Source organism: Protopterus annectens, chromosome 3.part1, assembly GCF_019279795.1.
Source record: "Protopterus annectens isolate FY-2018-M chromosome 3.part1, PAN1.0, whole genome shotgun sequence".
NCBI lineage: Eukaryota > Metazoa > Chordata > Ceratodontiformes > Protopteridae > Protopterus > Protopterus annectens.
Window position 1 is genome coordinate 1237546423 of NC_056732.1, and position 15747 is coordinate 1237562169.

The window sequence follows — 15747 nt, forward strand, 5'->3', positions numbered from 1 at the left end:
TGTCTATCAAGATGTCGGATAAAAAAAGTACTTCAGGTTTTAAGCATTGTGCTTCATGTAATTGCAAGTTACCTAATAGTGACTCCCATGATGATTGTGTGTACTGTCTGGGGATGCCCCATCTTTCGGTGCAACCTCCTTGTGTAATTTGTCAGAGTTTCAGTCAACGCACTCTTAATGAGTGCAAAAATAAACTGATACTGAAAGGGTTACTTAAGTCTCCCTTTTCAGAGGCCATTTCTGCAATGGAGGTCTCAACCCCTCCTACAGAAGACAAAAAGAGGTCCCACTCGGTTCGTTCCTCACCATTGGGTGATCAGGGTAAGCCTGTAAAATCAAAGCTCCTAAAGTTGTCTTTAGAGCATAAATCTGTCTCTACGGCTCCGAGCATCTCGAAACCTACGATACCGGCATCAGCTTCGGCACTGGTCCTGCCTCTGGCACCAATAATAGACTTCACCACGCCTACTATGACTTTGGCAGCTGTGGCCACTACGGCTCAGGACACACCTTTGAGACCTTCATCAGTTACGATTCTGGAAACGACTGTTTCGGCTCCGAGTGCCACTTGGGCACCGAGCGTTTTTGCGACCAAGTTGGATTTGACACCATTACTCCCAGTCTCAAAACTTGAGACTTCGGTGTTGGCATACCTTGCGCCACGGATCCGATACCCCCTACTGTGCATCCATTTCTGGGCCAGATGTATAGCCCGTTCATTGACCGACCTGACACCCCATCTGGAGTATACACAAAATCCACCAGGAACCTGTCAGAACACTACATGATGTGTCTTGTGGACCAACTGTTGGCAGCCACGGGGGTACCCATACTTTCTAAGACCCATCCGCCTTCAGGACTTGGGTTGGTTTCTCCATGGACTCCTTACACTCCTTCACTCATTTCGGTTCCAAAGCCTTCTACTCCGATGTCAGAACCCATCACCTCGGCTCCTATAGTGGACCTCACTCATGCTCCGGGTTTGTCCCTTTGGTCTTCGTTTCCTGTGGAATCGGTCCTTCCTCAATCTGTGGATTGGAGGTTGGGCGCCTCGGCCCAGGGCACAGAGCCCCCTTTGTCCTTGGTACCAATAGCCATGTCTGCACCGATCAAGCTTGAGGCTTCATCTTTAGGGGCGGGTTCGTCGGACTGGGGTGTGACCCCAGTTCCGAGGTTGTCTTTCTCAGTTTTGGGCTCCCATCCCTCTTCGGGGGGACCTGTTTTCCATATGATGGAGAGGGCAGTCGCTTCTGTTAGCACTCCTTTGATGTCAGAACCCCAGTTTTCGCTCCCTGAGCTACAGCTGCCACAGGCCACCCCCCCCCCCAGGGCACTGGGCATAGAAGCTGCAAGGTACCCGCTCTTCCAAGTCTTCCTCAGAGACCCCACTGACAAGCTCCCTTGGAAGAGGACATGCAAGAGGAAGCTCATGGACTCACCCGAGGAGTCCTTAATGGAAGACACGGATTACGATGATGGTGAAGGGTCCCCACGGTCACCTCCTGATGATGTCTCCTTCGGAGACATCCTGGAAATGCTAAAACAGAGAGGTGACTGGAAGCCCCCCAACCCTTCATCTGAGGAGTCTGTGTTCCTGCAGGCTTTCCATGCCTGGCGTTCTACCTCTTGGGTGACCTTGCCTGCTGATGAGCTCATTCAGCTTGTCGTGCAGCACACTTGGAAGAACCCTGATTCCATTGAGGCGATCCCTTGGAGACCTGACAAAATTCTCTCCCATCCCGAGCAGAACCCGCATTGGTCCATAGGGTTACCAGTCGACACTATGGTGGTGGTGGCGGTGGCCACAAAAAAAGGACTTTGCTGAGGAAAGTCCCGTTGTCCACCCACCCAATAGGGAGTCCCAGATGGTGGACAGACTAGGGAAGTAAGTTTTTGCATCAGGGACATTTGCTATATGATCCCTGAACTATTTGGCACATTTTACGAGACTCCAGAGAGACTTGATCTCTGTACTCTCTTTGACAGTCGCAGGACAGCTATGTGATGAGGTCAGGGACAAAGTGGCCTCACAGCTCGCAACCGTGGAATCGACATCCAACTCGTCCATGAGGTTGCTCTCACATGCGATTGAAGGGGTGGCTAGAGCAGCGGGTTCAGGCATTGTCATGAGGCATCATGCCTGGATGCACATTTGTGACCTCATGGACCCCTTCAAGTCTTCCTTTTTTAATGCTCCCATCGAAGCATCATCCTTTTTTGGCTCCAAAGTGAAGGATACACTAGCTAGGTGCGAGCAAGACAGAAAGACCCTGTCTGTCGTAGGCCTACAATTTTCCAATCCTCAACATACCTTCTCCAGGAATCAGAGGAGTGGGAAAATGTGGCACAAAAAATCTCAGGGTCCTTTCCGTGCTGCACGTGATGATGACACCCCCAGGGGCAGAGGGGGTAACAATTCCGGAAGACTCCCCTACAGAGGCAGAGAGGGGGTCCTCGTAACCCAAGGCTCCAAGGACTTCTTTTCTGGGCAGCCTTATCAGCGTTCCTGAGGAGCAGCTCAATTGCTTACCTCTGGAAGCAGTCGGGGGTTGTTTTTCTCTGCAGCAAGCTGCCTGGCAATCTGTTACCACTGATCATTGGGTTCAGTATATAATCACCAAAGGTTACACCATTCCCCTTTCTTATCAGCCAGATCTTCCAAAAAACCTTCCTGACATTCCACCCAGTCAAAGGGAAGAAGCAGCTTCAGAGATAATAAAGCTGTCTCAAAAAAAGAGTAATCCAACCAGTCGCACCAGACCAACACAGATCCGGATTCTACTCAAGACTCTTTTTGGTGCCAAAAAAGACAGGGGGACTGGAGGCCCATTTTGGATCTCACCAGCTTAAACAAGTCTGTCACCCAAACCAAATTCCGGATGGTCACGGTTCAGGCCATTCTCCCTTTTTTAAGGGAAGGTGATTGGATGTGCTTGATGGATCTCTGGGATGCATATTACCACATCAAATTGGATAAACACTCCAGGAGTCTGCTTCACTTTTGGCTAGGGGCCAGTCATTATCAATTTCGTGCCCTGCCATTCGGTCTCTCTACAGCCCCCAGAAAGTTCAAGAAGTGCATGGCAATGGTCACAGCTCACTTGAGACTACAAGGATTCTGGGTGTTTCCATATTTGGACAACTGGCTCCTCACCCATCCTACCAAGCATCTTCTGGTAACAGCACTGCATTATACACTCTCTGGCAGAATTTTTGGGAATAACAATACATTGGGGGAAATCAAACCTTACTCCTACACAACAAATAGAATTCATTGGAGCAGTGTTCCATACCCGGTCCTGTCTTGTGTCACTCCCAAGTCACAGACTCCAGCAATTGAGACTTCAGCTCCAAGTGATACTCTGTCAACCAAAAGTTTCAGCAAGAATAGTTCTTCAAGCCCTAGGATCTATGGCAGCTTCAGTTCCAATAGTGCCCCTAGCGAAGCTACACATGCGGATCCTACAATGGCTCCTTCTTTGTCAGTGGTTCCCAAATTATCACCCCCTCAGTTACGAGATTCAAATAACCAACCCCTGCAAACGGGACCTCCTTTGGTGGATGAGGCCAGCCACAGAACTTTGGAGTTGCCCATTTCAATCCCCTCAGCCCAGGGCCATTGTGACCATGGATGCTTCTCTGATCAGGTGGGGGGGGGTGGTTTCCAGGTAAAGACAGTCCAAGGTGCATGGTCCACCTCAGAGACCCACTTGCATATCTACGTTCTGGAACTGAGAGCAGTGCTGTTAGCATTGCAGGCTTTTCATTCGGTTCTCCCTTCTGGGACAATTGCTAGTCAGTCAGACAACATGTCAGTGGTCTAGTATATCAACAAGCAAGGAGGAACCAAGTCCTACCCCTTGTGTTGAGAGGCCATGAGAATTTGGCAGTGGGCGACAGCTTCCAAAAGCTTTCTTATAGCAACACATATCCCAGGGAGCTCCAAGGTAATTGTGGACAAACTGAGTAGATGCATCCTCCTGCCTCATGAGTGGTCCCTCATTCCTGAGGTGGTGACAGATATCTTCACCCACTGGGGCCAGCCTTGCTGCAATCTTTTCGCCTTCCTATTGAACAATTGCAGCAGCTATTTCTCCCTGTTTCCCTGGAGGGGGAGTCCCCGAGGGATGTTCTTATCCACAATTGGCCCACGGGACTTCTTTACGCTTATCCTCCCATTCCCCTGATTCCACAATTTCTAAAGAAAGCACTTCAGTTGAGATGCAAGGTGATCCTCATAGCTCTGTTCTGGCCCCAAGTATGGTTCCCCTTCCTTCGGCCTCACCTAGTATACCCACCGTGGATTCTGGTCCCTCTTCCAGATCTGATTATTCACCCCCAAGGGTTGAGCCAGTATCAAGCTGACAGCTTGGTTTCTCCACTTCCACTAGTTGCCAGGCAGGCTAATCTCATCTCACCTGATCGAGACATCATTCTGGCCTCTCATAAACCATCCACCAGAAGACTATCTCAGGACAATTGGAAAAGGTTCTCTATCTGGTCCAAGGATAACATGTTAGACCTGTATTCGGCTACAGTGACTGCGGTGCTGCAATACTTGGCTACGTTTTTTGATAATGGAGCCTCTGCCTCTAGCATACGAGTACACCTGGTGGCAATTTCTAAATTCCACAATGGTATAGATGGCACCCCTCCTATCTCTTTACGTCTATGCAAAGCCTTTCATAACCTCTCATATCAGGCCTCCTGTCAGACAGCCTGTGGAACCATGTAACCTCACTTTAGTCCTTCAGTCTTTGACTCAAAAGCCCTTTGAACCTGCAGCGAACTGTGTCCTAAAGTTTTTGTCCTGGAAATCCTTGTTCTTAGTAGCCATCACGTCGGCCAGACAGGTCTCAGAGCTGCAGGCATTGTGTATCAAGAAGCCCTGTCTGGTCTTCCATAAGGACAGAGTATCACTTTGGACGAATCCATTCTTCCTTCCCAAAGTTGTTTCTGAATTTTCCATTAACCAGACCATTGACCTACCAGTGTTCTTTCTGAATTTTTCCAGTAAAGGAGAGTACTGCCTACATTCCTTGGATGTACATAGGCAACTGAGATTTTACGTAGACAGGACCAAACCTATCCGTAAGTCTGGACAGCTTTTCATCTCCTTTTCTGGGCGCAGAATGGGAAATGCTGTTTCCAAGGTTACATTATCAAAATGGTTAAGGGACTGCATACATTTCATTTATTCCCTCATAAAACAACCTATGCCAAAAGTTAATGCTCACTCCACTAGATCTATGGCAACTTCTATAACTTTCCATTCCAGTGCTTCCATGGATGATATTTGCACAGCAGCCACTTGGGCTAAGCCTCATACCTTTATCAATCATTACAAATTGGACTTGGTCCCCAGAGGGAGAGCTGCCTTCGGCTCAATGGTACGCAGGAATGTTCTTCCATAAGGGCCGCCCAAGGACCTCAAGGTAGCTTGGGATACTGTCCTATCAGTGATGAATGGAAAGAAGATTAACATCAGATAAAGAAGTTATGTTGTACCATAACATTCTATCTGCGTTGTTCATCTTCTTTCATTCATCATTTCCCACCCTCCTTTCCCCTCCAAAGGCTCCTGGAGGATATTTTGGGTCCAAGTGGTGTCCAAGGGTATTTGCGCAGAAGTGGCCTCAGCTTTACTTCTCTATCTCTAGCAAATTTGATCTGAGGTAACAGGGAGAAGGGCATTCTGGGTAGAAGCTTAGCTCAAGAGTTTTTGGCTGGCGTGAGCTTGGTAAAAAGGCCGACTCAGTTCCGAGGGCTTGGAACTGAACTCATCAGTGATGAATGAATGAAAGAAGATGAACAATACAGATGGAACGTTATGGCAAGACATAACTTCTTTTTTCAAAGGTTAAATTTGAAGAAAAATTGCTTCTCAGGCCAAGGACAACCACATCATATTTATGATTATCCTTTTTGGCATCTGTTTCTCTGAAAGGGAAGCAAATACTGATGTTTATGGCTGACTAAGTTTGCAGATGTTTGCAAACTGGGGGTTATCATAGACACCCCTGCAGACACTAGCATTCTTCAAGAAGCCTGTCTCTGACAAACAAATGGTGCCAAAGCCATGGTCTTTAATTCAAGGCTAAGAAATGCATACTTGTATCCTTTGGGAAGTCAATCATATCTTCTAATTACCATAAAATTAATACACCTCTAAGAGTCGACCCAGTGGTCAGGGATCTGGGTATACACATAGAAAGTAGCCTTACCTTTGACCACTGCATGGCCAGAGTGGTGAGAAAATCCTTTCATGTTGTGCAACTTATAAGTAAAGAAATGGCATCTATGTCCAAAGAGGTCTTTATCCCACTGTACTCTGCCCTTATCAGACCAGTCATGTAGTATAATGCTCCCTTTGGTATGTACCTGACCAGGCTTATGCAGCAACTAGAGTGACCTCAGAGGTTCCTTACAAAAAGAATACAAGGAGTAACAAAGCTACCTTACACAGAGCACCTTAAAGCCCTTTTCCTCTACCCAGTCTCCTATAGATTGCTCTGGGGTTATCTATGCCTGGCTTACAAGGCATCGGGAAATTCCACACTTATGACTCTCCTGCATATTCGTAAGTCAAACAGTACCAGAAATACAAGGTCTAGGGAACTGAATGTTGTCTGTGTCATAAAGAGAATATGCCAGAGAGACAGATCTGTGTCCCAGAGACTGTGCCTCTTATGGAGTAGGCTTTCCATTCGTATGAAGGTGAGTTTCTCTATTACCCAAATTTAAGTAAAACCTAGACCATTGGATGGGGAATAGGAAATTTACACTGGGCCTAGCACCCATGTCCCTTATGAACAGAGGTAGCTTTTAAGTACCTGGCCCTCAATGTCCTATTTGGATACAGAATGTCATTATTCTTTCAGGAAAACTTGGTTAGGATTAGAAAGGCCCCAGGTTGTTAGCCTAGTAACAATCTATGACTCTGTGATGTTATATTATAACTAGTTATCCCTGAACAAGATATCCCCAAGCATTTTTCTGTTGGAATCAGTTTAAAAATATATTAGGTTATAAATTTAATAAAAGTCAGACCAATATTGTAGCTGTAAATTATTCTCCGTCTCATGGTCTTGTGCAACAAAACCCACATCTTTGGAGGGTCACAGTAAAATGAGATACTTTGGTGGTTTGGGTGAAAAGTAAGGTAGCAGCTGGAGAGACCTGGTAGAAAACTAAAAAGAGAATAATTCACAAATTAAAGACATGAAAAATGCATACTTTAAAGTTAGACAATACAATACAAGGAATTAAGATGCTTATAGTCTCCTAATATTATATAAAGATGAAGCATTCTTTTACCAACCAGAGGAGATGCTGTGGAAAGATCTAAAAAAGCAATTAAAACATTTTATATAGGAGGTCATAAGGCCAATAGGTAGATGGCAAAGTTTAACAATCCCAGCATACCGGAGAGGCATAGCTCTTCCTAACTTATAGGATTACTACAAATCAGCCAGACTGAGGTTGGCTTATCTAGCTCAGTTTGAGATTCATACATTAAAATAAAAAGTGATATTTTCCCATGCTCTCTGCTCTCAAGAGTTGACTAGATTAATTGTATACTCGGGGGTGCCAAAACAGGATACTGAAAACTGTGCTTTATATCAGTTCCATGAAATAACACTTACCCGACTACCAGATCACCGAGACCACATTGCCGACAGAGCAGATCTCTGACAATCGTAAGTATAAGTAGTGCAGAATGGGATGTATTCCCATTTCCGCAATGTGGTGCGATGTTGGAGTTGGTATATTTAAGTAAGGGGGGGTGCAGTCCCCCTCATGGGGGGGTGAAGGGGGCGCAGCCCCCTGCTATACACGTTTCGTTTTGTTTTTTTATTTTATTGCAGAAAGAGGAATGCTTTCCATTCTGCACTAGTTATACTTACCATTGTCAGAGATGTGTTGTCAGCGATGTGGTCTCGGTGATTTGGTCGTCGGGTAAGTGTTCTATCGTGGATCTGATATGGATCTGTATATATATATATATATATATATATATATATATATATAATTTTATATGAGTGAGAGTCAAAGCAGTGGGTCATTGCAAAATTGAGATCTTTTCTGTAGGGCTAGTTAATTTAGATAGGAGGTAATTGAAGTCAAGTAAAAACTGGATGTTAAACTCCAAAAGAGCCCAAATATTAAGAGCATATACCATGAGTCGGAAGTGTGTTATCATGGGAATGACTTAAAGTGATTTTTGAGTTCTCCCCAGGGGATATTTTTCCTTACTAATGACCTGTAGCAGAACCTAGAAAAAGGAAACATAAAGGGGTACTGAACAGCAGATAGTAGACCTAGCAAAACTCTTAATAGAGCCAGGAATACCATAAGCTAATAGTAAATGGGTAGTAAGCAGTCCTTGGGATCAACAACAACAACAACAAACACAAGGAGATAGTTAGACTGGGTTGGGAGAATGTAAATAAAATGACCCCTTAGTGAGCACTGACAAAAGATAGGTACATGAATCAAATAGACTCAGGATGTGTACCTGCAAATATTGCACATGTATTTCTGTACCCCTAGCAGAATATGCAGAATGTTTCTATAAATCAATAATAGATACTGGAGATGCAATTCTAATACAGTAGCTAACTGGGAAAATATATATTTTGGGACTACCCAGAGTAAGAGAATTTTTAAATATATTTACAGAATGTAGTAAGACTGCTAGTGAGTTGTCATATGATATTTAGAGAACTATTTTGTTATTTTACTTTATTTTACTTTAGTCAGGCCCACAAGTTGGAAGATTCAGTACATTGTAAAGCTTTAATAGAACTGTTCATGTTGGCAGCAAAGAAAGACATTACTAGAAAGCAGAAATCCAATAAAAAAGAGAATGTATTGATATAAGGAGAATATGGAAAGATATGAAAATGGAATCTAAATGTGAGTCACAGTAAGCTGCTTATTAATAAACGTATGTGTACAATCAAATGAGAATATAGCTGAAACATTCACCATGAAATGCTGACGGTCTTTGATTTCCTCCAGAGGTTACATAATTTGTTTGCTTGGATACATATTTAAAAGTATAGACAATGTGTACCTCACAAGACATCTGCAGCAGCTGGAAAGGCCACAGAAGTACCTCACAAAGAGGATTACTGGCCTCAAACAAATGCCCTACACTGACCGCCTCAAAAAACTCCAGCTTTACTCCGTAGCATATCGCCTACTCCGAGGTGATCTCTGCCTATCATATAAAGCTATGTCATACCCAGAGCTGTTGGACATGCTACGCCTAAAGAAATCCCAATCCCTCCAAGCTACACGCTCTAGGGACCTAAACCTTGTCACCACAATAAACAGGACACACTGGAGGGATAGATTCCTGTCCCAGAGATTTCCTATACTCTGGAACAAGCTACCCATCTGTGTCAAGCAAAGTTCTTCATTAGCACTCTTTAAGAAAAATCTTGATGAGTGGATGGGAAATAGGAAATACACCCCGGGGATCACTTCTGTGTCTCTGCTGGACAGTGGCACAGGAAAATAACTTGGCATAAGCTATGGTACCTTGCTGGCTAGGCTTACGTAGGCCCTTGAGCCAATAGCCTAGTACCTACCTATGAACCTATAAGTAAAGAATATTGCTTAATAAGTAACAATTGACACTTTGGATATAAATTGATAAAATCATGGTTTTGAGTTTCTTCTTTATATGTTGTGTGTTGGATATGTCTTAAACAGCTGCCTTCTATTGTTGATTCTGAAAAAAATATGTTTGATTTACTAAATAAAGATTTGGACTGTTTTGTGTAAGACTTTTGAAGATAATTCTTCTGGGCATTTGCATAACTGTTGCCTTTAAGAAGTTCATAGTTATTCTCGGCAGCAAACTACTTTGTAATTATTGGGTAAAACATTAAATCCAAAAGGCTCCAAAACCAAACCGAATTCAAGGCAAGAAGGTTGTGAGCAGCAGCTGTTTTATTTGGAAAACCAATTAAAACCAAACCAAATAAGTTGCATATCCAAATAAATTACTGTAATTGTAATTTATTTGGTTTGGTTTTAATCGATTTACCATATAAAATAGTTGCTGCTTGCAACCTTCTACCTTAGATTTACTTTGTAGTTATTCTTAGCTACAAACCACTTCATTTTAATTTATCCTGACTTGCATTTTCCTGCCACCCATTAGGTACTTGTATCTGCCATATAGTCAAATTTATGCGTTCTGCAAAATCCTCACTATCCAAATACATGCAGCACATATTAATTTTCATGACTGATTGACAGTTGGCTTGCTTCTTTCAAGTATTCACTTAACAGTGGTTCACACAGCTGTAGTCACAGTGAATGTATGTCTGAATAAAATTGATAAAATCTGATTTCAGAGGCATCCTATAATGGTTCATTACTGGGATTTTTTTCCTCTTAGAATCTAGTTCTGATAAAATTAAGATTCTGTAGCTCCTTTGTCCAGTGTCTGCCTTATGATAATGGCCTTGACATAATGCAGTGAGGCTAGTAGAATGCACCTAGCTACTACATATCCCATTTCATTATTTCTGCATTTAGAGCTGTGGTTGCAGTCCCTTAATCAGTGATAGGAGTCATGCGTGATTCTGAAGAAATGCAAGTCATCCAACTATTCTTAAGATTGTTAGCTCAGTAGCCAGGACCTGTACCATTATTTCTGATACTGTCGGTCAGTAGTATGAAAGACAAAGTGTGCCAAAAATGTATTAATCTGGCTACCAGCATGTGACTCCCTGAGAAACTTAAGCCCACTTCAAGGCACCCACACACACACTCACTCAATATGCTCTCCCACAAGTCATAAGAAATAGCTGTCAGTCACATAATTGGCAGATATTGCAAGGGGTGGCCAGAAATCTGTCTCATGGGCTTTCCACCTTTGGGTGTCAGTGTTGCATTAGCAATACCTGTCCCATATTTGAGAATCTGGAATATTATCGCAGCTATCATGCTAGCATTAGCAAGCTCATGAGAAAAACATAAAATGGAAGAGTTGCTTGATTTATTAGAGATGGGTAGACATACTAAGATCGATGAAAGAAATAGATTACAGAAAGTCAGTAAGACCCAAAATGTTAGAAAAGTCTGATAAAACAAATGAACACAGTAATTAAGACTATTAATATAAATTCATGTGATGTAACTCAAGTAAATAAGATGTATTACTGTACATCAAAATTAATAACAGATAAACTCTTACCACAAAAATACAGGGCAATAAGGGAAAGGAAGGGAAGAAATCAAATGCCATCATGAAGGTATCAAGTATAGAAAACTAATTAAGACAAGAAGCATCATTGTTAGAAGAGTATAGAAGAGGGAACAGATCAACAGAAATCCTTAGACAGCTTGACATGATAAAAGCAACACACAGTATTAGAATAGACCAGGATCTGTCATACACTAGTGCAAACAAACTAAAGATAAAACCACAGGCAGAAAAACGTAGAAGATATGCAGATAAACATATAGGAAAAGTACAAAATAAGCAATTTGTTGATAACCCAAAAAGTTTTTATAGAGAACTGGGAAACAAAGCAAAAGGAACAGAAATACGACCAAAAAAGAAGAAATAAACACACACACATTTTGGAGAAATATCTGTGAAGACCGTGTGGAACATAACAAAGATACTGAATGGATAGAAGAAGTAAAAGAAACTGTTGTTGTTGTTTGTCTTTCAGCTTTTCCTGGTAAGGGGTTGCCACAGCGGAACTCAAGTCCGCTAATGATTGGCAGTAGATTTTTACGAAACGCCGAGGTGCCAGCTCGACGCCCAACCTTCAACGAAGGCACACCCATTTACGCACACATGTCTTTCGAACGCTACCCAACCGCGGGGAGGACATGCAGACTCCACACAGAAGGCACTCCCAAGCCCAGCCGAGACTCAAACGGGAGAACCTCTTGCTGTGAGGTAACAACGCTACCACCGTACCACCGCAGCACTAAGTAAAAGAAACAGTAAAAAGTTCAAATGTACATGATATGAAATAGGATGAAGTAACATCCAGAGAAATTGAAACAAAAACCCCAAGCTCAAATGCAGCACCTAACTTCTGGCTAGAAGTACTAACATTGTTACATGAAGATTTAGCCCTGAGTAAGAAGTTATGTATGCAGTCCAAACAGACATCAACCTGGTTAACAACAGGAAAAATAATCTCCTTAAGAGTGAACCTGCAAGCTATCATAAAAATTATAGACCAATAACTTGCCTTTTGATGATGCATAAACTATATACTAGAATTGATGCAGATAGATTTTATAGTTATTCAGAAGAAAACTCAGCCTTGTCGATAGAACAAAAGGGTAACAGAACAAAGTCATATGGAACAAAGGATCATTTGTTGTTGAAAAAAGGCACAATGGAGAATTGTAAAAAGAGGAAGAATTGAAGTATGGCATGGACAGATTACAAAAAAGCAGACAACAGGATCCCATGTTCATAGATAAAGGAGTGCTTGCAGATGTATAAGATACACCCTATATTGACTGGGTTTATATTAAATGAGCGAACACTTAAAATAGTGAACGCTGATTTATCGACCCTTTAATAGCAAAAGATGACAATCCCAAAGACACGGAACAGCAATTTTCTTGTCTAGTATACCGGAACCTATTGTTAGATGTTATTGAAGGCCACTCCATTAAGGCTTAGCTATGTCTAGTGCCTCTTTCAAGAATGTGTCCATTTTAGACAATTATGTTATAACTACTTGGTCATCGTTACTTACAGTCCAAAAGTAAGAAACTGTTAAAAATGTGTTTTAAGTGCCCAAATCCAAAACGTTTTCTCCACTAGATGGTGCCAGTTCATTATTTTACATCATTTTATATACATTTTATTAGGTTTTACAAACAAGACATTTTATGTGTCATTTATGCTTAATTATATTCAATATGTTTATTATTAAATTTGATACAAATCATTTCATTTTATATGTATATTTACTTGTACACAGTATTACGTGACTATTATTTTTTATTATTTTAAGTCACATCCTGTTTGTATCTTAGAAACTAATTGATTCAAGTATTTTATTGGTTAATTTGAGGAAGGAAAAGGTTTTTAAAGAACTAATTAATATGTATATGCCTGTCTGATGAAGTTATTTGAGTCAAAAACATAAGGGGAATTGTTTAAACAATGTTAATGCTTTATGTGCTGTGTGTTCATTTTGTTTTCTGCAATAAATCATTAGTGTGGTGGATTCGCTGGTCTCCAGTGCCTATAAGTGGTTTACATTCCAAAAGTATATTGCTTGGATTGTGATTGTAGGAGTTGTGCCTTGGCAAGCACTTCCTTGCTTTAGGAGGCGTCGTTCTGAGTATTTTGCCTTTTTATTGCCTCTTCTTAGACTTATGCCATCTTGGAAGATGTGGTTTTGTACTGTCTAGGATTCTTCTTAATGCTGATCCAGTGTAGAGGACCATCAATATCAGAGATAACAGACACGTTGTTGTTGTTGTATCTTTCGGCTTTTCCTGGTTAGGGGTCACCACAGCGGAACTCCGATCCGCTAATGATTGGCAGTAGATTTTTACATACTGAGTTGCCAGCCGAGATGCACAACCTTCAACAAAGGTACGCCCATTCACGCATGTCTCCACACAGAAGACGCTTTAGCTGAGAATCGAACAGGACAACGTCTTACTGTGAGGCGACAATGCTACCACAGTGCATTCTGTTTATCAGTAGAGCTGTTAAGGAGCCTTCTTCAGTGGATAGTTATACTGCAGTATAATGTATTGGACAGTCCTTCTTTCTGCCCTTGTGGATGGAGCTTCCTGAAGTTAGATAAATGTTTATTTTGCATTTTATTTTAATGTATTTTTGAGGTGTGTTTACTGAATTGATGGGGGTCAGAATTGAAAGCTCAGGAGCTGGGCACATCCACCCCTGTCATACATCAGCAGTAGGCACATACAGCACCCCTCCCTCCAAGAACATGTGCTAGAGAATGTAAGAATTTTCCAGGAGGAAATGCCAACACTAAGAGAGCATCTTAACAGATCAACTAATGTTGAGAGTGCATTTTTTTAATTTATTTATTTATTTAAGATACGGGGATCTGACACTCTCTTTTGGGCAGGTAGGGGTGTTTGATCTTGCACTACTCTGACTCTGACTAAGCAGTTATATCCTGATCCATGTTTGTGTCTTTCTATGATCCAGGTACACAGTTTATAAACCCTTTTTATTAATACATTTTACTGTGTGTAAGCATTATTTACTTTGGTACTTTCTAGTGTTTGTTTTCCACTCTTTTTTCGCTGATGTTTAAATATATCTATATTGAAACAGCAACTAGACATGCTAGTATAAGTACATAAATGTAAACAGAGAATAAAAATTTACATTAAAGTCCATATCCTTTCTGTGTTTAGTAAAAAGATGCACCAAAGAATGTCAAATACAGCTGTTAAGCTTTTCTTGCTGATTTAAAAAAAAGGTTAAAGTATTAATGCTGCTTTCTTGTTTTATAGGTGCATGGCTGTGGAGATAAAGCAAAATCTCATGCCCGTATGAGAATTAGCAAGGAAGGTGTTTTATATGCAGGCAGTGGATTTAAAGACAATACACTTGACCCAACTAAAAAGGCTCACTTACAAAGAAAATTAGACAAAAGGCTAAACGACCTTGCATCCCAAAGGAAAAGTAAAAGAAATGACAAAGAAAAATAGTGTTTTTTTTTTCAGTCAATTAAAAAAAATGTTAATTTATAACAGAACAAGAACAGTTGGTTAAAAAATGTCTTTCCTCATTGACATGTTACCAGTGAAAAGTAAAAGATGTAGAAAAGTCCAAGAACCACTTAAAGAATACAAAAAGTTTAGTGACTGTTCTATGTATCTATGTATGTTGCCTACATGACACAAACTGCAGAAATATTTTTTATTAATTTTCTATTGTCTTCAGGTCATAGCTATGAGAGTTCAAGCTATTAGATGCTAGGACTCAACAGAATATTTTTTCATGTTTATGTTTCCTTTCATGTATGAATTATGTATTAAATTAAAAATTCAGTCCTGTCACCATTGCTTAATTTCTAAAGCCCCGTCATTAAGTCTGATACTATTTTGCTGTGCATTTTATTATCTTATTATTTTATGTTTAGAACCAAAAATACATCTTCCTGTCTTCTGAGTAGGATTAAATTACCACAGCCCTCATGCTGATAACGTAGGAGCATTTTGTCAAAGCCTGTGCCTGTTTCATAAAGTTTTATCATTTTTTTCTGCCTGCCAAAATGAATAAGGAAATGAACATATCCTGGGAGGAGCAGAATATAGCTAGCAAGTAGTAGACAAAGGAACCACCGTGCTCACTGCTAGCAAATTACATGGGTTTAGGATATCTAAAACTTAGATCAGACCAGTGTTGAAATACATGGGCAGACTTTACAGGGAAATACCACATCCAGTAAAATTTATATTGTCTGCAGTCCCTCCAGGAATATACTCCTCAGTTAACTGGGTCATTGGCCTCTTAGCCACCTTAAATTAATACCAGTTTTTCCAAATTCATCATTACAAATCTAGCCTTCATTTTTCCACTAGCCTGACTTATGTCCACCTTGTTTTTCCACACACATACAGATGGGTCCAGCAGTGCTGCTGCATTTTAAGGTGATGATGCATTAATAAACTGCTTTTCACCTAATATGATCTCATCAGGTCTATATTATTTCAGCGAACGCTTATAAAGTCAAAATCTCTAAATCC

General features: G+C 41.3%; 1 protein-coding gene across 1 annotated transcript in view; it reads left to right on the plus strand.

Annotated features, from left to right (window-relative positions):
• The window catches only part of IGHMBP2 (immunoglobulin mu DNA binding protein 2), a 751785-nt gene extending 736717 nt beyond the window's left edge, over positions 1 to 15068 (plus strand). Inside the window, exon 16 of the mRNA XM_044067302.1 lies at positions 14509 to 15068. Coding sequence (XP_043923237.1) covers positions 14509 to 14706 — 198 coding nt within the window. The 3' untranslated portion in view covers positions 14707 to 15068. The remainder of the gene's footprint in view (positions 1 to 14508) is intronic.
• The last annotated feature ends 679 nt before the right edge of the window (positions 15069 to 15747 follow it).